The 24,116-nt window shown below is 50.9% G+C and overlaps 1 protein-coding gene across 1 annotated transcript in view; it reads right to left on the reverse strand.

Moving 5' to 3' along the window:
- Nucleotides 1-3,891: 3,891 nt before the first annotated feature.
- Nucleotides 3,892-24,116, reverse strand: part of RGS10 (regulator of G protein signaling 10) — a 37,885-nt gene continuing 17,660 nt past the window's right edge. The window contains exons 4-5 of the mRNA XM_082407052.1: nt 19,088-19,231; nt 3,892-5,666 (exon numbers count right to left, since the gene is read on the reverse strand). Coding sequence (XP_082263178.1) covers nt 5,520-5,666; nt 19,088-19,231 — 291 coding nt within the window. The 3' untranslated portion in view covers nt 3,892-5,519. The remainder of the gene's footprint in view (nt 5,667-19,087; nt 19,232-24,116) is intronic.

Genomic DNA, 24,116 nt, shown 5'->3' on the forward strand with positions numbered 1-24,116 from the left:
CCCAAGTTGGACACCATCTGCAGTGCACCTTGCACAATGCCTGGCACGTGGGAGGTGCTCAGGAAGTGGTGGGCCTCCCAATTCTGCAATCACAAGGGTTGACCATTACCAAAGGGCAACACTGGAGTGCCAGGCTGTGAGTGAGACCAACCAAAATTTGAGATCCTGACCCACTTCACATTCCTTTGTTCACTCAAGGAACATTTATGGAGGGTCTATCAAGTGGCTGCTCGGGGCCAGGGAGTAGACCCACCTCTGGGAACTCAGTGAAACACATCCCGTCCCTGTCCTTGGGGAGAGAGGTCCTAAGCTGGTAACAGAGAAATAGCCACGTGCCAGGGCTCTGAAGGCGCTGGGAAGCGGGTAGGGGGATGCTTAGTGGGGTCCTCGGGGAAGACCTCTCCCAGGAGCTGACATTTGGCCTGAGACAGGGAGGAGCCAAGGTCAGGAGGAGGCAGCCTGTGCAGAGGCTGCAGGAAGCAGCGTCCGTGCCCTGCTCACATCTGAAATGAGCTGTAGAGGGACAGAAGGTGAGCTGGGGCGGGGCTCAGCTCTCCTGGCTTTGCAGTCCTGAGGCCATGGTCATGATCTGAGCTTTCATTCTGAGCACAAAGAAAGGCCCAGAAAGGGCTTATCCAGGTGAGCAACCTGGTCATGGTTGTGCTTTTAAAAGGTGGATCTGGATGAAGATGGGGAGGGGGTGTGGAGTGAGGAGGACTGACCTGTGAGGAGGCTCCACCGGGCAAGACACGAGAGAGGCAGCTTGGTCAGGGCCCAGGGCCGCGGAGGTGGGAAGGATGGGTGCATTCAAGATAGATTTTGGAGCAGAATCTAGAGGACTTGCTGATGGATCAGACTAGAAGTCAGGAAAGGGGAGACCCTCAGGCCTCTTCCAGGTCTCCCGTCCCAGTGGCTTTCTGGGAGTTGGGAAAAGGTCCCCCCTTTCTCCAGGTGGATGCAACACTGTGAATGCCCCTGCAAGCTCCCAGCGAGGGTACCCAGCAAGACCCTCACTCAGAGGCCCCAAGGAGGGACCCCCAGGTTTCTGCTTCAGCAACTTTGGACTTGCAAAGTTTGCAGTGCCTGTGGGAATCCAAGGAGAACCATTTGGGGACCATTTCGACAGAGGTTCTACCCCTGCCCCCATCTGTGTGTGAGGTTTCTCCCCTTCCTGCCCAGGCATCAGCCCTTTCACAGTGCTCACTGCAGTGTATGAGAAGAAACACAGTTTTAAAGCCCTGGAAGCTAATGGTACAACAAGACCATTTAGCACTTAAATACATGCAAGTTCTAGAACATCCGCAGCCCAAATGAAAGTAAATAATGACAGAATGCGAGTCATGACTGCGCTTGCCGAGCATTTGCCAAGCGTATAAACAGCGTGCTCGCAAATTCAGAGCGGGGACCTGGGAGTTGGGTACCAATTCATCAGCTCCCAACTCTAACACGTGAAGGGACATATTAGCAAAATCGTAATGGGAAACGTAGTTAACTAATTCTTCATTCTCTGGAGTTAACCTGAGACTGGAATTTAAAAAGCTTATCCCCATAAGAACAGAGAGTACTCATTCTCATGTTTTTTGAATGAAATCACTTCACTGCCAGTGTCAACATGAAGCTTAATTAACTCCCTGATATTTAGGGAAAAGACAAAACAACTGAGCATGTAGACTTAAGAGATGAACACAACCAGCCGGTCCTGTCCCCTCAGTCTCTCTCCCAGGGGCTGGTCACTTTCTTTCTTGCAGCGGAGTTTTTGGTTAAAAACCCCATCTCATCTCCCGACCAGCTGCTGGCAGGGTTGATGCTCTATTCTTTATTTTTTTTTGAACTGTGTATAGTATGACTTTTGTCTATTTTATGGCTGCACGTCACAGCCTGCGGGATATTAGTTCCCTGACCAGGGATCGAACCCATGCCCGCTACAGTGGAAGTGTGGCGTCCTAACCACGGGACTGCCAGGGAATTCTCCATGCTTCACTCTTTAATCCCCCTACATTCCTATAGCTAGTATTTGGCCTGGGATGTAGTAGGTGCTCATTAAGCATCTGTTGTACGAGTAAAGGAGCATCTTTACCAAAATGCCAGTATTCACCCCAGCCCTGGGCCTCCCTGGGGCCCTGTCCAGGCAGAGGATGAACCAAAAAGGGAGCTGGGGTCAGGAGATGGAAGGTTTGGTTCCAGCCTCAGACTCCACCACTCACAAGCAAGTGTGAGTCGTGTCCTTTGTTTTGGTTTTCCCATCTCTAAAATGGGAGAAATAGATGTTCTCCCACTTTTTAAGGTTTTGTGTATGAAGCAATGGGAAAGAAGCCTTTGGAAAGGTGTTCTTCAAGTGTGAGGTGACCCCCGCCCTGCCTTGGAGGGGAGTTCTGTGATTGAGAAGGCAAGATGGTGCAGGAGTGTGAACCGCAACTGACTCTGAGAAAGCTGGGCGGGTCAGCAGAGTGGATCTGGAGGTATCATTAATGACTGAAAAGTCATAGAGGAAAATGTCACCAAGGCCATGCTCTCTGCATACAGGAGGTGGAGATTAGGGCACAAACTGTAGAGCCAGCAGAAAATGTAAAAGGTGAATGGCCTGTTATAAGGCAATAGGGAATGATGGGGCCTGTAGCCAGCTGGAGATTACATTTGCGCTCTGCCCAAGGCAATTGCACTGAAAGCTTTCAGACACATGCCTCATCAAACACAACATCTATGGCCTGTGGGTTGAGATTTTGAGACCCTGCAGACTGTTGTCTTAAGCGTATTTTACTCTGATGCTTTGACCTCTGGGTCCTGGCTGGCACTGGAAGAACTGCCCCTCCCAGTGCTAGCTGATTCTTAAGAGATAGAAAACAACTGACAGATCCAGAGTTCACATCCCCAGGTCCCTTCTTTATGGGGCTCTCACACTCTGGGCCACCCGCCCTAATGACTCAGGCCCAGGTACCAGTTAGGGACAGTCCCTAAGCCCCAGAGCCCACGGAAATGATACAAACTAGCCAAACCTACCCTTTGCCCTGCCTTTTCCAAGGAAACCACAATAAAGGCTTTTGCCTACGTTTTCCTCACTCTCTCCACCTTCTGCCCGACCCTGGTGATTCCCCACATGGCCCTGCATGGTGTGACCTGCTCCTTTCTCTTAAAAACTATCCTTTCAATGATAGTCGTCTCCTGATCTGCTGGGCTCACCATACCTGAATAATAATAAAAGCTACATTTTAGAACACCTGTGAACTGCAGCATGAATTGTCATGGCTGCTGTACTCCCCCCATTGAATCTTGGCACCTAACACGATCCCTAGAACATTGCAGACACAATTTAAATATTAATCAATAAATGGACGGATGGACAGACATAGGGTGAAAGTGAAAAGCTGGGTAGAAGCCTCGGTCTGGCTACACAGATTCACTACACTTCTGTCTCACTTCTGCAATGGCTTTAGGAAGCTGAATTCTGTACCTGCCTCAGTTCCGCGATTGGCAGGGACGCAGGCAGCCCGGCCAGAGCAAGCTGGGGGAAGTGCTGTGAGAAGTAAGTCATGGCTGACCATAAGCAGCTCACCCTCCCACCCGCATTCAGCTGTTCAGGCACCTCCTAAGCCAGAGGCTTTCTTCTGGCAGACAGTCTTCCAGCTAACTCTGGCTGTTTCGTTCATGTGCTTATGAAGAGCTCACCACCTCAAAGGGCCTCTGAACCCAGGGGTAAAAGGGTAAAAGCCAGAAAGAGGGTTCCCAGCCCACCTGCAGTCTCTGGGACCCGCCCAGCACAGGCTCTCAAAAGAGAGCACCAAGCAGCTCGCTCAGTTCCCTGGCACCTTGAAATTATCCTGCATCTGCGACAGTGCAGTGGGGATGTGGGTCTGCATCCCTGCACTTTTCTGGCTAGTAAACTGCACGTTGAGCTAGAGAACCCATGTTGTTTTTATTCCTTACTCTTTCGAGTGCATCAATCTGCTCTGCTTGAAGATGGACTGAATTTCCCAGATGATAGGGCCCTTGGGTGTCATTCACAGCATTACTATCTCATCCCAGGCAGAGAGAAGGCATGTCAGGGATGACCTGGGGGAGGCAGAAAAGCCCCTGTCGGGGGGATCAAGCATTTGCTGTTTCTGATGAATGCTCAGTTGGGTGGTTTGGTTGGCAGCAGTGAATGGCTCCCTAAGACCATCCCTTCCCCAGGCCCAAGATGGAAGGACAGGGGGCATTCGACCACAGTGAATGGACAGTGAGAATCCGGGGAACGGCCCAAGTGGTCGCCCTAGGAGAGGGTGGTCAGTAGGGTGACTATGCAAACTGGTTTCACCGAGAACAGAACCAGCTGATGCCTATTATCCCAGCGTAATGATTAAGCTCACTCCCCTTCTCTCTCAAGTGTCCCGGTTTGATTGATAAATCATACAGTCATGCTCAACAGCAGGGAATTTTGCAAATGGGAACGTCTGACTTGGAAGGCTCTCAAGAAAGAGTCTGGTTGCTTTGTTTGTACAAACAGGAGTTTAAGTTTTGGCAAACATGCTGGAGAAGGTCTGGCAGCAGCAGATGGCAGGAACAATGAGCAGAAGGGAACTGCACCTGACCTTGGGCTCCGCTGGGGGTACCTGGGCCCAGCAGGATTTCACTCACAGCCTCTTCACCCAACAGGGGACTTCCAAAGACAGCATTTCCTTCCTCTGGTTGAAGTCTCAAGCCCAGAGTTAACAAGTCTAGCAAGGGGTAGGCACCAAGAAGAAAGGGTTTCACCAAATGGGCTGCAAGAGAAGGGAACATCCCCCCAACTCCATCATCAGCACGGGCCAGTGCCACCATCCCATTCAGCACCACCTTGCATCACCATGGGGACCCTGAACAGTCTCCCATTTGTCTTTCTTCCCGGTTGAGATCTTGTTTCTGTCAAAATGAACTATTTATCTTTGTTGCACGAAATGTCACGGATTATGGGCAAAACCAGGACAAACCCACGCGCAAGAAATAAGAGCCCTCTGATGATACCCACACGCAGCTCCCCAGACCTTTAGAGGCTGTGATGAATTTCCTTTCCCCAGCACTGAACTTACTCTCTAGAAGTATTTAACCCAAGAGGCATCTGACAGACAAACCCCCAGTGACCTGAGTTTGTCAGATCAGTTCATTCTTGAGCTGATTCACCAAGTGAATCTGCGGACACATGTGACCCACCCACCGAGGCAGGGCAAAGACTTCATAGGTAAGAGGTGGCTGTTAAGTTTCACCTGGTGGCCTCACATGAAGTTTAATCAAGCTGTAAAATACTCAAACTGTCCAGTGTTTTAAGGACTCTTCCCCCTTTGTGTGTGTGTGAGAACTAAAACTTCAAAGCTATTTGTCTTTTTATGTAAGCTTAGCCATCATGCAAAACTTACTGGTCAAGCAGGTAATAAAATACACATATCCCATGGAAGGGTTTTGCACATGTCAGTCCTTGCAGATAACAAAGAGGTTATAAACCCTGCACGGTCCTGAGAGTGAGTTCCTTCACTTCCGAAAGCTGCCATTCTTGCCGGTGTCTTGAGGGCTCATGTATTATAAATTCTCGAAGCTCTTTTCGCTGCAGTCTGGGCATCGGGTGGATCTTCGTCCTCTTCCTCCGTTCGCTTGTGTTTTAAGAACAAGTCAGACTTTAAGAAGCGGCTGTAGCTGTCATACTTCATAAGGTTGAAGATCTAAGGGGAAAAGGAAACAAATCTGAAGGGTGAGGTTAATCAGGCTATGAATCATCCAATCAAATATTTATTAAATACCTATCATGTGCTGAGGAAAATACATGCCAAACACACAAAGAAAGTTGAAGTAAGTCGTGTGCTAGACAAGCTGGATTTCCTGGATGTTTTAGGTCATTATGAAATTATCTCAATGGAGTATAAGAGCTTAGAGAGTCACACGAAACAAACCTATCTATATCTTCCACAGTAGTATTAAGTTCGCACAGCACTGATTTATATCCTTGTATCAAGAGGTCCTTTAAGAATTTCCACTTTATTTGGGTAGATAATACAGGGATGTATTGCTCCAGGAACTTGAGATGGCAGAAGAGAAACCATTTCTATAGAGACGACAGTGTAAAGGCCACTGTCACTGTCATATCAGATGATGTCAATATTGTTAAGACCCCTGGAAGTCTGGCATCCAAGATCTCAAACAAACCTATTATTATGCCCAGAAACAAAATGGGGCTTATTCAATGCAGGTCAGGGAAGTGAAATGGCAGTCCTGGCGAGCAGAGGCTTCGGGAACAGGCCTTAATTAAAGAAAATAGCGGTCAGCTGAGGAATGCAAACACTTGCTTGCTCACACAGTTCCAGGAGTGCGTCTCTGGGAAAGAAATCATTCCAAGGTACGCTCATCAGGTGCAAGGGGAGAAACCCTGACAGATTAGAGGGCTGCCGCCTGCCTCACCCCAAGTCCTCAGACAGTTGCCCCCTCTCTTCTCAGCCACGGTCCCTCTTCCCAGCATCCCCTCTCCACCCACCCCATCCTTTGCCACCACCCTCCTCCCTTGCCCTGCAAAGGGATGGGAAGAGGAGAAGCAAAAGGGAAGCACTTTCTGGTGGTCGAGGGATACAGTCTCTTTCGAGAAATCTCTCTCCATCTCTCTCAGACCTTTCAACCGAACTTTCAGGGCATTCTGCAGACCGAAAATCCGCCCTGCGCACCCTGGTGCCTTCACTTATTGCACTACCAATGGGCTCAACAAGTGGAAAGTTCCAGGGGTCTCTAGAATGTTGCTCACTGCCAGGCAGGTTATCAAGTGGGTGGTAAAACGTCTTTTAAATCTGTCCTCTCTCAACAGGCACACAAACTACTTTGTAAATGAAATGTCTGATGGTGTCCAGGGACTCAGAACATCTACCTGGGGGCTGGGAGAACTGAACCTCGGCCTTGACATCTTCATTTTCCCAAGACAGCTTCAACCATGGGAGAACCACTTAAATCATTTTGCTTTCAGCAGAGTTTGGGTTTTCTTTAAACTCTTAAACTACTGCCTGCCCTTCCCTGGGTGTCCTCACTGCTCAGAAAGACCACACCTCTGTAAGCTCCCACCTTGTGCCTCTCCGTGGCAGCCATCTATTTTGTAGCCATCTTGTAATCCTAGACTGATTTGCTAAGGTTTGGAGAAATTATTCATTAAAAAAAAAAAAAAAAACCTCCCAGAAAATACAAGAATCATAGCCAGGGGTGAGGCGGGGGATGAGGAATGCCATTATCATTTCATGCAGGTGTTGCCATCCCTCACCACCTGCATTATTCGGCCCTTCCAGGCACAAGAGCCCCCAAAGGGAACTTTGAGATGCCCACCAAGTTCACAGTTTGGAACGATGCTCGAAAAGTGACTAATGAAACCAGCTTCGTGAGTGCCCCTCCTGGCCCCCAGCCCCGCACCCCATCCCGACCAGGTCCGCAGCGGATGGGACCCAGCTCTGCCAGCAGGATGCGGTTCGACCCAAGTGTCTCGTCTGTCTCCACGTGTGGGAGTGGAACATCCTGTTTGCCTGCCGTGGCTCTTCAAAGAAGAGAAGCAAAAAGGCTGGGGCTGGAGGCACCTGGGCCAGGCCGGAGGCAGTGGGGGAGGGAGGAGAGGAGGTGGCTTCAGTCAAGCGGCTGGCAGGACTCACTCAGCCTCCAGGAGATGCCAGGACACTGCAGGCTCGGCTGCCCCTTTGGCACTCCTGGCGTCAGCAAGCATGAGGGGAGGGGGCTGTGAGCTATTTAACAGGAGCAGACGGGCCACTCTCTGCCGTGGGCGGGTGTGAGATGCCCGTGAAGGACTTCAGGATGGGGCTGCCCTCTCCATGAGCCCTCACCTGCTTCCAGGTGCAGCTCCTGGTGCCGCCAAGTCAGGGGATGGCAGCTGCAGCCATCAGACTGGGACAGATTTGAAGAAGAAAAGGGATGCTGATTCCAAGAGTCTCATTTTCTGGGGCTGTGAGCTGCCTGGTATCTCTGCATGGGGTCTTCACTGCCACCGGCAAAGGGTCTCCTGGGCACTGGCCTAGGAGCTCATGGCAATAGGCAGCTCCCATCCCAGGTCTCCTCGTGGTTGGTGCTCAGTGAAGATGGCTTAGAGGATAGAGAATGTCCTAAATATCTCTTTCAAGAAAGTGGCCAGGACTTCCCTGGTGGTACAGTGGTTAAGAATCCGCCTGCCAATACAAGGGACACAGGTTCGAGCCCTGGTCTGGGAAGATCCCACATGCCGCGGAGCAACTAAGCCCGTGCGCCACAACTACTGAGCCTGCGAGCCACAACTACTGAGACCGTGTGCCACAACTACTGAGCCCGCATGCCACAACTACTGAAGCCTGCGCGCCTAGAGCCCGTGCTCCGCAACAAGAGAAACCACCGCAATGAGAAGCCCATGCACCGCAACAAAGAGTAGCCCCTGATCGCCGCAACTAGAGAAAGCCCAAGCTGCAAAGAAGATCCAACACAGCCAAAAATAAAATAAAAATAAATAAAAGTTTAAAAAACAAAGTGATTGATAAATTAAAAAAAAAAGAAAAGAAAAGAAAAGAAAGAAAGTGGCCAAAGACCAGGTACCCAGCTGCTGACCACAGCCATCTTTATCACGGGGCAAATGGCCATGACGGAGGTCCAACAAACATTCACCCAGTGAATGAACAGAATCCACCCACCGAGCAATGACAGAGGGCTGGCAAAACAGTTCAGGGTGGTACCAGCCCCACTAAGAGCACCTTCAAACCACACATCAGGCGATGCACGGAGCATCCTCTCTAATCCTCACCGAACCCGAGGACCCCAATCACACAGGGGAAGGAAGGAGGACTTGGAGATGTGGTGTTTGGCCCCAGTGGCTGGTATATTGTCAGCTCGGCTGCCGTGACGAGTACTAAGGGCTGGGTGGCTTGAAAATCAAAAATTTCTTTCCTCAGAGTCCTGGAGGCTGGACGTCCAAGATCAAGGTGACGGCAGCGCTGGTTTCTCCTGGCTTGCAGGTGCCCATCTTCCCCAGGGTCATCTGGTCTCTGCTCTGTGTGTGTCTATGTCCTGATCTCCACTCCTTACAAAGACACTGGTCAGGCTGGAGTAGGGCCCACCCCAAGGACCTCATTTAACGTTAGTCACCTCTTTAAAGACCCCCATCTCCCAACACAGTCACATTCTGAGGTACTGGGGCTTAGGAGTCTGACATATGAATTTGAGGGGAGACACAGTTCAGCCCGTAACAGTGAGGCAAAGAGGACGCAGGATGCAGACTCTGGCCGTCCGGCCCTCCAGCCCCCACTCCTGACCTCCAGGCTATCCTGCCACTCATATGGCAGAGCAGGAGGCAGTCATTAAAAATGAAGAGTGCATAGGAGTTTAACATGGAAAAACGTACCTGAGTGTGAAGTGACTGAACACAGAATTTTTTAAATGCACGTAAACTAAAAACAATGATCCCAAATACATTCTTTAACGAGTGCTTGTGTGTATAAATGGGAAATAAACATCCCCAAAGGTCAGTATAGTAGGTTGAATGGTGTTTTCCCCCCCAAATTTAGGTCCACCTGGAACTTCAGAATGTGACTTTATTTGGGAATAGGGTTAGTTGAGGATCTCAAGATGACATCATCCTGGACTTAGGGTGGGCCTAAATCCAAGGCGTGTTGTCTTAAGAAAAGGAGAGACACACGGAGAGACACCCAGAGAGAGGAAGGCCATGTGAAGGCAGAGGCAGAGATTGGAGTGATGCAGCCACAAGCCAAGGAACACCAAGGACTGCCAGAGGCCACCAGAAGCTGGAAGAGGCCAGGAAAGAGTCTTCTCTCCAGCCTTTAGAAGGAGCACGGCCCTGGCGACACCTCAGTTTCAGGCTTCTGGCCCCCTGAGCTGTGAGAGAAAAAAATGTCTGTTGTTTTAAGCCACTCAGTTTACAATAATCTATTACGACAGCCCTTGGAAAGGAACACAGTCAAATTATTGATTTCACCTCACTCCTGCTTGAGCACAGAAAATGAGATGGCCCTAGGGGTTCCAGAAGGTTCCACAAAACCAGGACTCTCTGATGGGGAGGACTGGCCTCACCGGGGCTGGACCGTGACCATCCCCTGACCATGCGCCTCTCGTTGTCTGCAGGGAAGCGAAAGAAGAAGGTGGAGACCCAGGTGGGCGGGGGGCGGGGCTGCAGGCAGCCTGCGGAGCAGAAAACTCAAGTTGGCAGCTAAGTTGCATTCCCTACCTTTTTTTTTTTTTTTTGCCATCACAGTTGTGGCCCAGCAGGTTTCAGGTTTCGGCAGCCCCACATCTGGGGGCTGGACGCCAGGACTGTAAATTGCTTAGTGTCGTGACCTTGGGAGCCAACCCTCAGGCTGCTGGCGGTGGGACTCGAAGTGAAAACAGAGAAGGGGGTCTTCCTGCCAGGAGGTCCCCCCACTCAAAGTCGTTATACAAGACGTCCCACCCTCCCCAGATCCCAGACCGCGCGACTGATTAGCATTCCCCTTTCTGCAAAGGAAAATATCCACGTGGTGCTTCAATTTGAGACTATTCCGAGTCTGCTGCTCCAGAAAAGGACTCCCTTACGGACGCATATTCATCCGTATAGACAATGAGAAGCTTAACCAGCCTTGAGGGCCCCTCCGTGAAGGTTTCACCCCTGTCTCGATCAAGTGCATTTCAAGCCTAATCAATCTTTTAACCCGTCTTAGGGGACAAGGCCATTAGAGGCCTAAACTAAACACGCATCCTACCTCCTCTTCAAAGCCCTCCACCATGTTATTTCAACTGGGTACCAGGAGGAAAAAACATGAATCCTTTACTGCAACAGAAAATTTTATTAATGGGATTTCCTATTTGCTTTAAGAACCTGGTTTAGTTTTTACATGAAAAGGACTGAAAGAACACATAACTGTCCATGAATTGCAGTTCTAGAATGCAACTGCACACCTAGACCGCAGACATGCTTTCACACCACACGGACAGACACAAAGCGTGAAGAAAACCAGCCTCCACATCCAGCCCTCAGGCAAGTATCAGCGGGGCGCTGCAGAGACTGCTGGGGCCAGGCGCAGATGGGGACGTCCCCACCCCCTGATCAAAGATCACCGCCCCCTCTGGGGATGGGGGAATGGGGTGCACTCCCCCAGGGGATGGGGGAGAAGGCCTGAGGGCAGCTGGCAGAGAGCAAGTAAGAAGATAAGCTCAGGTCAGCCCTTGTCCCAAAGCACCAGGGAAGGCCACACAGAAGGTTCTGTCACCTGGACAGTGCTCCTTCTTCCTGGACAGGCCCCCCGCCAAGGTGGACGCCGTGCCAGGGTGAGAGCAGGAATCCAGGAAGAGGCCGAACACGGACAGAGACAGAGACCCCTGCCCGGGGAGCAATCCCCTCGCACACCCATGGGTTTGGTGCTGTCTCACTGCCGCGGGGTGGGGAGGGGGCGATTTGTCCACTTGTTCCTGGAGTCCTTTTTTTTTTTAATTTTTATTTTTATTTTTTTTATTTTTTATTTTATTTTTTGTTCCTGGAGTCCTTAATACTCAAATCCAAAGCTGAAATGACATGCTTTCTACGTGGGGTGAAGGCGTTTTATTTTCGCCTTTGGCCATCAGGGAGAAAGTTCAATGCTATCTGGCACCCATCCCCCACCCCCTCTTCTTCCCCTAAACACCATTTTAAAGTTGTAAAAAAAAAAAAAAAAGTATTTCAAATGCTGTCCTTCCCTCCCCACCCTCAGAAGCCAGAGGGCCATGGCAAACGCCAGGATCCAATGCTCCTTCCACTTGAATGAAAACCCACGAACCGCTCTTTCTGGCTTTGCCCGTTGGAACATGTCATTCTCTGGACTGGGCTTGACCGTTGAGAGCAAAAGGCAGCTGGCACCAAGACTGAGGTGCCCAGTAAGTCCGGTTCCAGCTCCCACCGCACCCAGACTTGGAGAAGCGAGGGGCTAGGGGAGGGAGTGGACTCCTAGACGACCCCAGAAGGTGTGGCAGCCCCTCCCCCACACCCCTGGGTCCTCACCAGCTGGCCCAGCCCTTCTTACTGAGGTCTACAAAGGAAGCGCTTCTCATTTCTTGGGTTCTGGGGAAATTCAAAGAAACAACACTGCTAAAAAGGGGCCTGGTGCATGGTTCCTTTCGCTGTCAAGGATGTGGCTGGGAGTGCTGACATCTCACTGAAGTCTTTCGATTTTTTTTAAACATCAGAGGTTGAGGACTTCCTTTTCAGGGGAGAAAACCACCTCCACTCTGCCCTCCCCAGACCAGACGTAGCACCAACCCCGAAGCCTGGGTGAGGGCATCCTGACAACACTCAAAATCTGCAGTAAGTGTAGGCACTGGGGTCCCTAAGATTTATGGAAGAAGAATGAGCAGCCCTGCCCGCCTCAAACCTGCAGGCTTCTCTTTCATGGTCTGAGAGAGCAATGACCTTGACCCTTCCCTCTTCTTCAATCTCCTTGCTATTCCAGGGAACCCATCATTCTACTCTGTGGAATTCAAACCAGAGGCTTCAGAGCAAGAAAGATGTGTAAATTGGCACCCAGAAACTTGCAGGAGCAGAATTCTGTTTTAAATTTTTCATATGGCACAACCTCAAGTCACTGAGCAGATTTCAAAGTGTTCCGTTTTCAAACATTCGGGGAAGGGTCTGGAAGGATACACAACATAAGGCAGAAAGTGAGAGGGAAGAGGCAGAAACTGGGGGATTTTAGCTTTTCATTTCATCTCCTCCTGGATTATGTGAATTTTCTTCTCTTCATCTTAACAATGCATGTAGTAATTTAACAATTAAAAATAATTTAAAAAATTAACTTGTCCAGAATCCTGGGCAAGGCAGTAACAGGATGTGCTCATGGCTAGTGCTGGCTTAGCGGGTTCCTGTGCTGGCCTTCCTCCCTGGAGTTCTAGCCATGTAGCTGAGCAGGACACATGTGTCCAGGCCACCAAGCTGACAGGGCCAGAACAGACTGGCGTTGTCATTTCTTGTACATGTTAGGCTGCTGTGACTAATTTGATCCCTTCATGTCGTGGGTGACTCTCAGTGCCTTAGTGACTGATGGGAATATTCTAGAATCAGCCAGGGCTGGAGGTACAGGAGAGCACAACTGAGCAAGGGAGGCGAAGGTGGGAAAGGAGAAGAAGGTAAGAGTGTTGGTTGGTCTTTAATCACCAAAGACCATGCTGCTGTCCCAGCGCCCAGGAAAGGAAGATGGCGGCACAGACCAGAAGGAGAACAGTAAGAACAAATACCACTGCTTCCCGTGGATCATGGGCCTCAGTGTGGCAGGAAGAGTCCGGCTGAACCAGAAGCGCTGGGTTCACGCCCCGTTTCCCCTCTTCCAGCTCTGGGACCTCAGGCCAGTCAGGTCACCTTCCCCTCAAGGGAACTTTCTCCCATAAAGTGAGGTGCCAGGTTCCACCTTCCCCAAGACTACTTGATAGTCAGATGAGATGCACACACAAAAGCACGGTGTAAACTGTGAAGAGGTTCCGCCTTAATGTTTTCCCAGAATTCACTGAAGTGTAGAAAACTGACATAGACATTATTTGGTGCTTTTTAAAAGGTGGGGACCTAGCCAGGGTAGGGCACGTGGATTCTGCTACATTTCTGAAAGTTACGTTGAGCCAGGGTTTCTCCACCTGGGCACCACTGACGTTCTGGACCAGATACGTGTGTGTGTAGGGGGTCGTGGCGGGAGGCGGGGGCGGTCAGTGCTGTCCTGTGCATTGTAGGGTGTTTTGACAGCAACCTGGCCTCTGCCCATTAGGTGCCAGGAGCGCCCCCCCAACTCCGATCATGAAAACCGAGAATGTCTGCAGACATTGCCCCATGTCCCACGAGGGGCAAAATCACCCCCAGTTAAGAACTACTGCATTAAGACAATTTAAAGGACATGCACAGTTAACACCTGTGGAGGGCTGGCTGCACGCCAGGCGCTGCACCAAGTCAGTGTTTCACAGACGTGAGTGCATTTCATCCTCACAACTGCCTTACCATAACCTGCATTTCACAAATGAGGAAACTGAGGCTCAGGGAGGGATGGCATCTTAGCCAAAGCTTCAAAGCTGCTAAATTCTAAAGTCAAAGAAAACTCGGCTCTACGGAAACAAGGTTGTGGCCATCAGGGAGCAACTTTTTAAAATGGGGCATTGGGACTTCCCTGGTGGCGCAGTGGTTAAGAATCCGCCTGCCAATGCAGGGGACACGGGTTCAAGCCCTGGTCCGGGAAGATCCCACATGCCGCGGAGCAACTAACCCCATGCGCCACAACTACTGAGCCTGCGCTCTAGAGCCTGCAAGCCACAACTACCGAAGCCCGTGCTCCCCAACAAGAGAAGCCACCGCAATGAGAAGCCCACGTACCGCAACGAAGAGTAGCCCCTGCTCACCGCAACTAGAGAAAGCCTGTGCACAGCAATGAAGACCCAACGCAGCCAAAAATTAATTAATTAATTAATTATTAATTAATTAAATGGGGGCATTGAAGGCTTGTGGACTGTCTTGCTGCTTGGAGAGGCAGCCGTGTTTGCCGAAAGCCCCACGTTACCGATGAGGCCACAGAAGCCACACCGAGAAACAGGACCCGCCTGGGGTCAGATGGAGGCAGTCCTGGAACATGAGCTCCCACTTCCCCCTCCGGCCTAACTTAACATACAGTGACAGTGACAGTAAATCTGAGCTCAGCGTCCAGGAAGTGATGGGCAGGGAGGGGTAAGGGAGGGGGCAGGGGGTTAGGTCACCCGGGTACAAACAATGAGCCACGGTCAGGAGACTGCGGGTTCGCAGCTGAGTTTCTAGTAGCAGAGATGGCTCTGCACCGAGTCATCTGCATTCTCTTGCCTGGCTGATGAGGGACGGGCACAGCCGGAGCTGGGGATCAGAGCCAAGGTGCCTGGCTTTCAAGAGGACCAAACCTTATGAGCCCAGCCCGTACATTCTATAAATAGTCACCGTTGAAATTAAACTGGTTGCCATGGCCTCAGGGCCTAACCCCAGCCAGTTCCTCCCAACTTAGCTTCTTCATCTCCCTCCCTCACTCCACTGCAGCCACATACCCAGTGGATTCCTGCCCCAGGGCCTTTGCAACTGCCATTGGCTCTCCCTGGAAGGTCCTGCCCCCAAGTCTTCTCACCCAGCTTCCCGTTGCCACTCAGATCTCAGGCATCTCTTCAAGGAGTCCTCCCTGATCACTAGACCCAAAATAGGCCCCTCTCGGTCACTCTTAGCCCATCATCCGTTGTATCCCCTTCTGAGCATTTATCTCTGTCTATCCTCTTGGGTGGACAGGTGCTGATTTCCTCACTGCACACACAGTTCCTAGCACAGTCCCTGGTACATAGGAGGCCCTGCATCAGTATTTATAGCATAAAGGAATGAAAGAAAAAACAAGTTCACACACCAGCAAACCAACCAGAACTGAACTAGACCTCCCAGGGGAGTTTTTAAGACAAAAAGCCACTGCAGTGAAGTGCAATTCATTGAAGAAATCAGCTCTTTGTAAGATCACCTCCTCCTTCCTGCTTCCCACAACTTAAAATTGTCCAACAGCAGCCTTTGACTGTAGGCTAAAGTTCCAGGGAGATGCCCCCAGTACTACCCTCACCTCTCCTGGCTTTACCTGCACGTGCCGGGCACACAACTGGGCCACGTTGGCAGAGCAGGATTAAATCAGAGAACAGTCTCTCTAATTATGAATTTTCCAGGTAATAAAGTTTTAAGCCCCCAAACTTCTCTTAAGATATCATTTATGGGGACTTCCCTGGTGGTCCAGCTTTAAGACTCCACGCTCCCAATGCAGGGGGCCCGGGTTCGATCCCTGGTCAGGGAACTAGATCCCTCAGGCCACAACTAAAGATCCTGCATGCTGCAATGCAGATCCCACGTGCCTCAACTAAGACCCAGCGCAGCCAAATAAATAAATAAATAAACAAATAAACAATTTTTTTTAAAAGATATCATTTATGATGGAATTCTTATTAAAACGCCTAACACATTCTTCAGTGAACACGCTGACCACAACTTAAGTTTTGCTTTATAATCTGGGGTCATTAGGATCACTAACTGCATCACCATCCTGTAGCACAGGGATGCCCCCAGTGCGGTGTGTGGGGCTGTGAGATTCCCCACGCTCAGTGGTTCCCAATCACTGTGCTGTGATTTTGTGTTTAGTATCATTTTTCTGCTTCCTCCCTGGTTGTCAGCCATCACTTCTTGCTGCCCCTCACTCCACAGCCTCTACCAGCACTTCAAATGGGCTGTGAACTGAAAAACCAGAACCTGTTAGAACTGTGTGTAAACCAAGAATCAACAGGACCTGAATGAAGACCTGAGAAGCTCTCCTTTAAATGAGATTCGTGGATGTCAGGTCATCTCATCTGATGCTCAGGGAAGATCCTCCCATCCTTCTAGGCTCCAGCTGTGTCCCGAAGTCCACGCTGCCCTCTCAGCAGCCTCAGGGGCTCGGGGTCACTGCCTGCCATGGGAAGGGGCTGTGGCCCCTGGAGTTTTCCTGGTGAGCCGGTGCTGAAAGCAGCCTGCTCAGACAGCTCGGCGATAAAGCCAAGTGGTGCTCAACGAAGCCAAAGCCGCTGAGGAGGTTTTTAAGTTATGTGAAATCTTGTGGTTCCAAACATGCTCCCCTCAGCTCCACTCTCCTTCACTTAGGAAAGCAGGGCTCTTGTGAGGGCCTTTGGGGAGCAGAGACCCATAGACTCTGCTGAGCATACATTTTGACAGTTGCCAGCAAGGCCCCAAGAGGCAGAGGTTTCTGAAGTGAAACAGAACCCAGAGGCCTTCGCAGGGACCCACTGTGGACTCAGCTCAGATTCCAAATACCTTCTTTCCACCCAATTATGCCCGAGGAAGATAGTTAGTACCTCTGTCTTCCCTCAAATAAATGACTTTTAACAACAGGGTATAAAAGTACTTTCTTTACAGTAAGTAGTTTGAACAGCATTGTGCCACATATGTTAGATATGTGTGCACATGCATATTTATAGAAAAAAAAATGATGGAAAGTCTAGACATTAAATGTTATCTCCAGGCATAAAATTATGAATTGTTTTTATCTTTATCTTTTGGTTTCCCAAGTTTCTTTCGTTGAGCATGTATGATTTTTCTAGTTAGGTCTATAAAAGTTATTTTAAAAATATTTTGTCACTTAAAAAAATTGTCCTTGGTCCCTTGTATTTCCTCCTTTCTGCACCAGCTAAACCTCCCACAGTCTGAATCCAACAGGGGTGCCCTGGTCACAGAGGCCTAGCTCCATTGTGAGATGTGTCGCAGGCCTAACACAAGGAGAGCTGGTGGGACGGGAGAGCTGTCCCACCGCGTGGAGAGACAGCAGCCCACCTCGTTCCTTGCGGCTACCTTGCCTTCTGCGATCCCAGAAAAGGATTGTATTCACGTGGCAACCCCTCTGCTCCAACCGGTCTCATGCGGCTTTGAGGAGCCGTGAGGGGCTGCCCACGAGGCCGGGACAGCTGCACAGGCTGTGAGTGTGTGCGGAGTACAGTCTTTGAAGGCAGGTGCATCGGCCTCCAGCACGCCCTGTACCTATGGGACTTTGTGCTAACAAACCACTTAGTCTCCCTGAACCTTGCTTTTCTCACCATCAAAATGGGAATACTACTACTCACTGGAGATTAAATGAGATAATATATGCCAAGGGGGCACAGAAGGGCACCCCTGGAGGGTAGATATTGTTCTTATTGAGAATACCTAGAACACAGGGGCTTCAGTGCAGGTTCTCAGTCCTGGCTGCATTTCAGAGTACCCTAGGAAGTTTGTAAAAGATTCTGAGGTCCGGGTGGGGCAGATACCCTCGTGTGGCTACAGACACAAGAACTGCCTTTAACCATGCATTCCTTTCCCTCCACAAATCCATGTCCATGGCATCCCTCCCATTGGCTCAACATCACCACCTCCAGGAAGCCCTCAGCAAGTCTCCCATGCTAACTGGAGTCCCTTCAACACTCAAATTTGACTTAGAATTCATGTGGAATTTGCACTTGCCACTGTATCAACTGGAAAACATTCTCAAGGTAATATTTTTATTTTCTACCTGTCTATTTGTTTTCTATCTGATGCTGAGCAAATGAGGCCTTCTGCATGCTGGGACATGGCTCTGGGCTCTGTGCGCACTCCAGGTGATCAAAAAAATGCCAACTGATGCCGTGGACCAGTGGTTTTCAAAGTGTAGTCCCAGGACCTGCAGCATGAGCATCACCTGGGAACTTGTTAGGACGGCAAAGTCTCAACCCACCTGGGAACCATCAAGTCCAGGGGTTAACTCTGGGGCTGGGGCCCAGCTTCTGTTTTAACAACAGGTGGCTCTAGCCTTGCTCATGTTGGAGGAGTGCTGAATTAAGCTAAGAGCTGGTCTCCACTTGTGTGCCAAGTAAGGCCTTTGCTTCCCCAATAACAACAGGGCCAGCAGAAGTTTGAAATCTGTCAGTGTTCCATGGTCCACATGTGTGCATACAACGTTTCATAAGAACAGAGCATGCTGTGAACAATCACATCTGCAACTTCATGCCTAAAAAAATCTCTGCAATGCAGTTTCACCCCTCTTGCCGATTTTACTGCTGGCATTCCTCATACGAAAATTTGCCAGAACCCTAAAGTTTACCCCTTCTAGGTCCATTTTTTTAAACCTAACTTTTCCTGCTTTAAGTGGACTACGTTGGCAAAGTGGACTACGGGGCCAGCTGAAGTAGGAGGCGATGTTTGCACGAAAGCCCCAGGCTCCCCGCCACTCCCAGTCCATGTGCTTTTGCTTTTCTAGATTTTTCTGGCTGCTCCTACCTTCAGCGGTTACCACTCGTTGCTTCCTCAGTGTGGGTTCCTCAAAGAGCTCCAGCCTCCCTTCTCATCTGGTTGAGAAGACAGATAACCCTGCTTGGTCAAACTACGTGTAGACCAAGAGTAACGAGGCCGGAGGGCGGCTCCAATGGGTCAAATCCTGGGCCTGGCAGGCCAGCCTGCTCTGTCACCAACCACGGCCCCTTCACATGCCGCAGCCTGCCCAGTCAGGTGGGACGGTTTCTAGGGTGTCGAACATTTGGTTCTAACTGAATTCTTCCAGGCTGGGAAGAAAATGCCAGTTTTCAAATCAAGGTGCGTGTAGGTAAGTCAGGTTACCTGGTCCTGGAGCTTCTGGAACATCAGTGGGTGCGGTTCCTCCAGTATCGTCTCACTGAGCCGGGACTGGCCCTCGACGTTGACTTGTGAAGAGGCCTTGCTGGACAGAAAGGTCATGTAGATCTCCTTTGCCTTTTCCTGCATCTGGGGGAGATACGGAGAGCCTGTTATCGGCGAGCACAGCCCTTCCCGGCCTGAGCCCAGAAGGAGCGCTGCTGTAAGAGCCCTGGGGGATCTGGCTGTGGCTCCAGAGCTGAGCTGGATGGGAGGTCAGGGGGCGGGGGGCTCATGGTCAGTCTGGCCCCTTCCCCTCCTCTTCCATGCATCTGTAGGCCACATGTCCTGTCTCAAAACCGCTACACTATCCGTTCCAAAATGATGTCGGAAAGAATCCCAGCCCAGAGTGAGGGACATTCAGTGGCATTCACAGCCATCCCGTGAATGCTCCAAACCAAGGCCTCATGGGAACATTATTCAGCAATAAAAAGGAATAAAGTACCGACACATTCGACAACATGGATGAACCCCGAAAGCATTATGTTCAGTGAAGGAAGCCAGACACGAAAGGCCACACGTTACATGATTCTGTTTCTATGAAATATTCAGAAGAGGCAACTCCATAGAGACAGAGACATGAGTGGTCGGCTGGGGGAGGGGGAAACGGGGAATGGCTGCTTAATGGGTAAGGGGTCTCTGTTTGGGGTGATGAAAAAGTTCTGGAACTGGATAGTGGTGATAGCTGTATAACACTGTGAATGTATTTAATGCCACTGAACTGTACACTTTAAAATGGCTAAAATGGTAAACATGAGAGCCCTAAAAAATGGTCAGCATGGTAAGATGTATGTTGTGTCTATTTTACCACAATACAAAAAGATCAAGTTAAACCATGAACACATATCCCAACCAGTGATCAAGCCCCTACTATGTGCCAGACACATGCTAAGTGTTTTACAACTATGGTCCCATTTCCTTAATCCCTTGGGCGCCCATAAAGTGCCATTTTTCCTGTTAGTGTCACATCCCTGATGAGGACACAGAGGCCAGGAGAAGTGATGTGGCTTATCCAGGGAGCCTACAGGGAGACATAGGACCATCTGATTCCAAAGCCTGGCATTTCTGCTCAGTTCCACGCCTGCGCGATACATCATCCCCCCAGCAGGCGATGCACTGTCAGCCTTCCAGGGCTGGGGGTTGTTTTCAGGGAAGGAGGTATGAGAATTAGCAAGAGAGAGAACACTTGCTGCCTGCTCAAGTGCCGTCGGGCCGGAAGGCATCAACCCTAAGGAGGCACTGCCCTGGGAGGGCTTGTCAGCGGGGTTCGAAAAGGTGTGCACATCTGCACTTAGGTTGCACCAAAACCCAGCAGTGGCTGGTACAGGAATGCTCTCACGGCGAGTGCTCTTAAACACAGCAGGCCTCTGTGCTGGGGTCCCGCAGGGCGTCCCCTGAGGATTCTATGTTCTCTGACTTCCTGTGCTGGCACCTCACAGGTGGCAAATATGGGGGTTTTCTCCAACCATTAGAGCCTCAGTATTAGCTCACCCTACAGAGGAAGCCAGACAGCAAATGCCTCTCACATGGAGCCACGGAGCTATGATTCGCGGGGGGACGCAAGGAGGCTTTTCGGGGTCTGCCTAGAAACCGCCATTCTCTCCAGAGAGCCCACCTGGGGCCTCACACGTGCTGCAGAGCTTGGCTTGGGAAACCCCAGGCTCTGAAACCCTTTGGCCTCATGGAAACCACCAGAAGGCTTCAATAGCAGGTGCTTGAAAGAAGGCGAAAAGCAGTCCTTTAACTCCTTTAGGTACCGGGACTAGTTGACAAACGACCGCACGAGACGGAGGCCTGACCACCTGCCATCCCCCCAGAAAGAAAGCCTTGGCAAGACGTGCAGGAAGGGGGGCCTTAACATGGCTACTCCAGGGGACAGGCCTGGAGACCGCTGTGGAGACCCGGATGGGGCAGTACTTTGGGGCCACCCGCCTCTTGAAGACCCACTCCCTCCAGGAAGCCATGAGCTTCCCTCCCACCACCCCCATCTGTCAGGAAGGAACGTTTTTGGAAAACCACTTCCTGTTTTAACAATACTTCATGAAAGTAGACTTTCAGCCAGTCAGATTAGCAAGCTCCATGTGAGGCCCTGGAAGCAGAAATCACTTTAGGCCTCCCCTCCTCCTTCCCCCTGAACACACACACACACACACACACACACACACACACACAGTTTTCCAGATGGATGCAGGCTGCCTTGGGTGGTTCTGAAAAGAAGAAGTATGAGTAGCCTGAGGCTTAGACTGGGGCGGGAGGGGGCGGGAGGGAGGGCAGGAAGCAGGTTCCGGGGAGGCGGGGCCTGTAGGTGTATCAGCCTCGGGCCTCTCAGCAACCCCTGCATGTCCCCAACACCCCGAGTCTCTGGGAAGAGTGCAGGGCCCCCGAGGCGCCCAGGCCAGGGCCACCCTCATTTCTGACCGATCACTCAGAGTGACGGCTTCGTGGGCAGAGCTTATCTGGCTGGGCTAGGAAGCGTGACTGAGAAGGGAAACCCTGAGACTGCCAACCGCAGGCCGGTCATGGGAAGGCCTGGTGTCCACGCCAAGAACACTTAGCAAAAAAGAAGAACCGGGTCTCTTGAGTTATTCTGGTATATTTTCCAGAGCTTGGTTAACCCTATTGCAGCTCCTGTCGGGACAGGGTGAGAACATCCCCCACTGGTGAGGCCGCCTGGGTCTGGGACCCTCGGTGTGACCTGGAAGGATGGTCGGCCGCTCTCCTACCAGACTCTACAGACTGTACCAGAGCAGCTGCCCCACCGTGGACAGCAGCCGTGCCCAGCGCCCAACCCTGCCCCAGGCGGTGCTGGAAAAGGATCCCCCCTGGGCCCGTGTGATGACTCCCGGCATCAACCTGAGGACTGCCCGTGGGAGCGCGTGCACCCAGGTCTGCCTCCCAGACACCCCCCAAGCCCGGGACCTTCCTCCCCGCCTGGCAGTGCATCAGCCTCAGCGATGCCCAGCAGAAGCCAGCACCCCAACGCTGCGCCCAGGAAGTGCGCGTTTAGGAGAAGCAAACTCACTTTAGTATCAGCCCCAGAGACAAAAATCGAGCCAGAGCAAAGGCAAAGGCATCGGCAGCCCACGCTCCGACGAGCGTTCCGCTGTACGTTCTGGCTCCTCTCCCTCATCCAATAAGCGTGCTTTCAATTTTTCCATTGGGAAAGTAAAACAAAACCTTTTACCCCACATCCCCCTATAGTTAGTGACTTCTTACTGAAACATCTCAAAAGAAAAAAATGTGCATTTTGTGTCTCCACTTTCTCCCTCCCACCTGCTCCCCGGCCCCTGGCTTCTGCCCACCTTGCCAGCTCGGCCTCCCACCAGCTCACTGACGTCCTTCTCCTGGACTGCTCTCTGGCCCCTGGCCCTGCTCAGCGCTGCTGCCCTCTCAGGATTCCCCAGCACCTCCGTGCTTCTGTCTCCTTTGCCAGCTCCTGTCCCTCTGTCCCCCTCACCCCCATGTATTCTGGGGTTTCCCAAGTTCTGCCCTAGGCTGAACGCTTTCCTAGCCACATGCTCTCCCAAGATTTCAGCCCATCCCTCTCCCCGAAGCTACTGACCATGTAGCCAACTGATTTCTAGTAATGTGGGCTTGGATGTCCCACAGACACCTCACACCTAACACCAAGGAAAGAAGTGGTCCCCTCCTGGCAGGGCGTCCTGCCGTCTCTACTCCAGGAAGCCGGGAACAGTGATCCCCCAATGCCTCTCTCACCCCGCACCCTGCCTGTCACTGAGTCCTGCTCATCTTGCCAGCCCATTCCCCTCTGTCCCCATCACTCTGCCAGAGATGGACAACGGGACAGGACACATAAGGAAATTAAAGGATCAAGCCACTACCTTTATTAATATCAGCTTCAGAAAGAGAATGAGGCAAAGAAAATGTCAAGTAAATGATTTGAGAATATTTCTGAGAACAGGCTCAGGAAATGGAAAGCAGTTGGAGGGACAGCGAATGACTCTGTAGAGAGCAGCAAGGAGAAACCTAGGCGCCGGCAAGGTTGGTGAGGGGAGGCGGCAGGGCTGGGGATGCAAAGAAATGTCCCAAAATGGCAGGAACTCAGGGGCATCTGGGAACCCAGGCAGGAGGGATAAAGAAGGCAGCAGAAAGAAGCCGTTAGACCCCCAGGTCCTGACCCCCAGCTCTGAGCAGTTATCCACCCCCAACCCCCGAGAGCCTGGAGTTTTCTTCTCTAAAGAAATTGACTCAGGGAAGCTGCAGACAGAGACATGAAGGAGGGCAAGGAAGAGATGCCAAACTGAACACAAGGGTTAAGTGAAATTCCGCACACAGACGCCCAGCAAATTTCTCCCAACCCAGCTGATTGGAGGTATGTTTAGTTTATAAACACATCGGGGGACCTCCCTGGTGGCGCACTGGTTAAGAATCCACCTGCCAATGCAGGGGACACGGGTTCAAGCCCGTCCGGGAAGATCCCACATGCCGCGGAGCAGCTAAGCCCATGCGCCGCAACTACTGAGCCTGCGCTCTAGAGCCCGTGCTCCGCAACAAGAGAAGCCACTGCAATGAGAAGCCCATGTACCGCAAGGAAGAGTAGACTCTGCTCGCCGCAACTAGAGAAAGCCTGTGCGCAGCAATGAAGACCCAACACAGCCAAAAATAAATAAATAAAATAATTTTAAAAATAAAAATACAAAATAAAATAAAATATAAACACATCTGGCTTGTGGCCACCAGGAAGAGACTAGAGGGCCCCAGTCTATAGAAAACAAAAGCAGAAAAATTCCATAGGAAGATTTAAAGATAAAGTTGAAATCTCCAAAAGAAAAAGTGGGAGCCAAAAGCCACAAAGATGAAAAACTAGGAGGGTGAAAAAGATAAAATTAAGGGCTCAGTCCAGGAGAGGAGGACCATCACTGGGAAAGAAACTAGAGAAAACGGATGGAAAGAAGTTACTAAAAAATAATGATGATAAAAATAACAATATAAGAACATCTCCCAGAACTACAAA

The sequence above is a fragment of the Balaenoptera borealis genome (assembly GCF_965194805.1).
Source record: "Balaenoptera borealis genome assembly, chromosome: 10".
Lineage (NCBI taxonomy): Eukaryota > Metazoa > Chordata > Mammalia > Artiodactyla > Balaenopteridae > Balaenoptera > Balaenoptera borealis.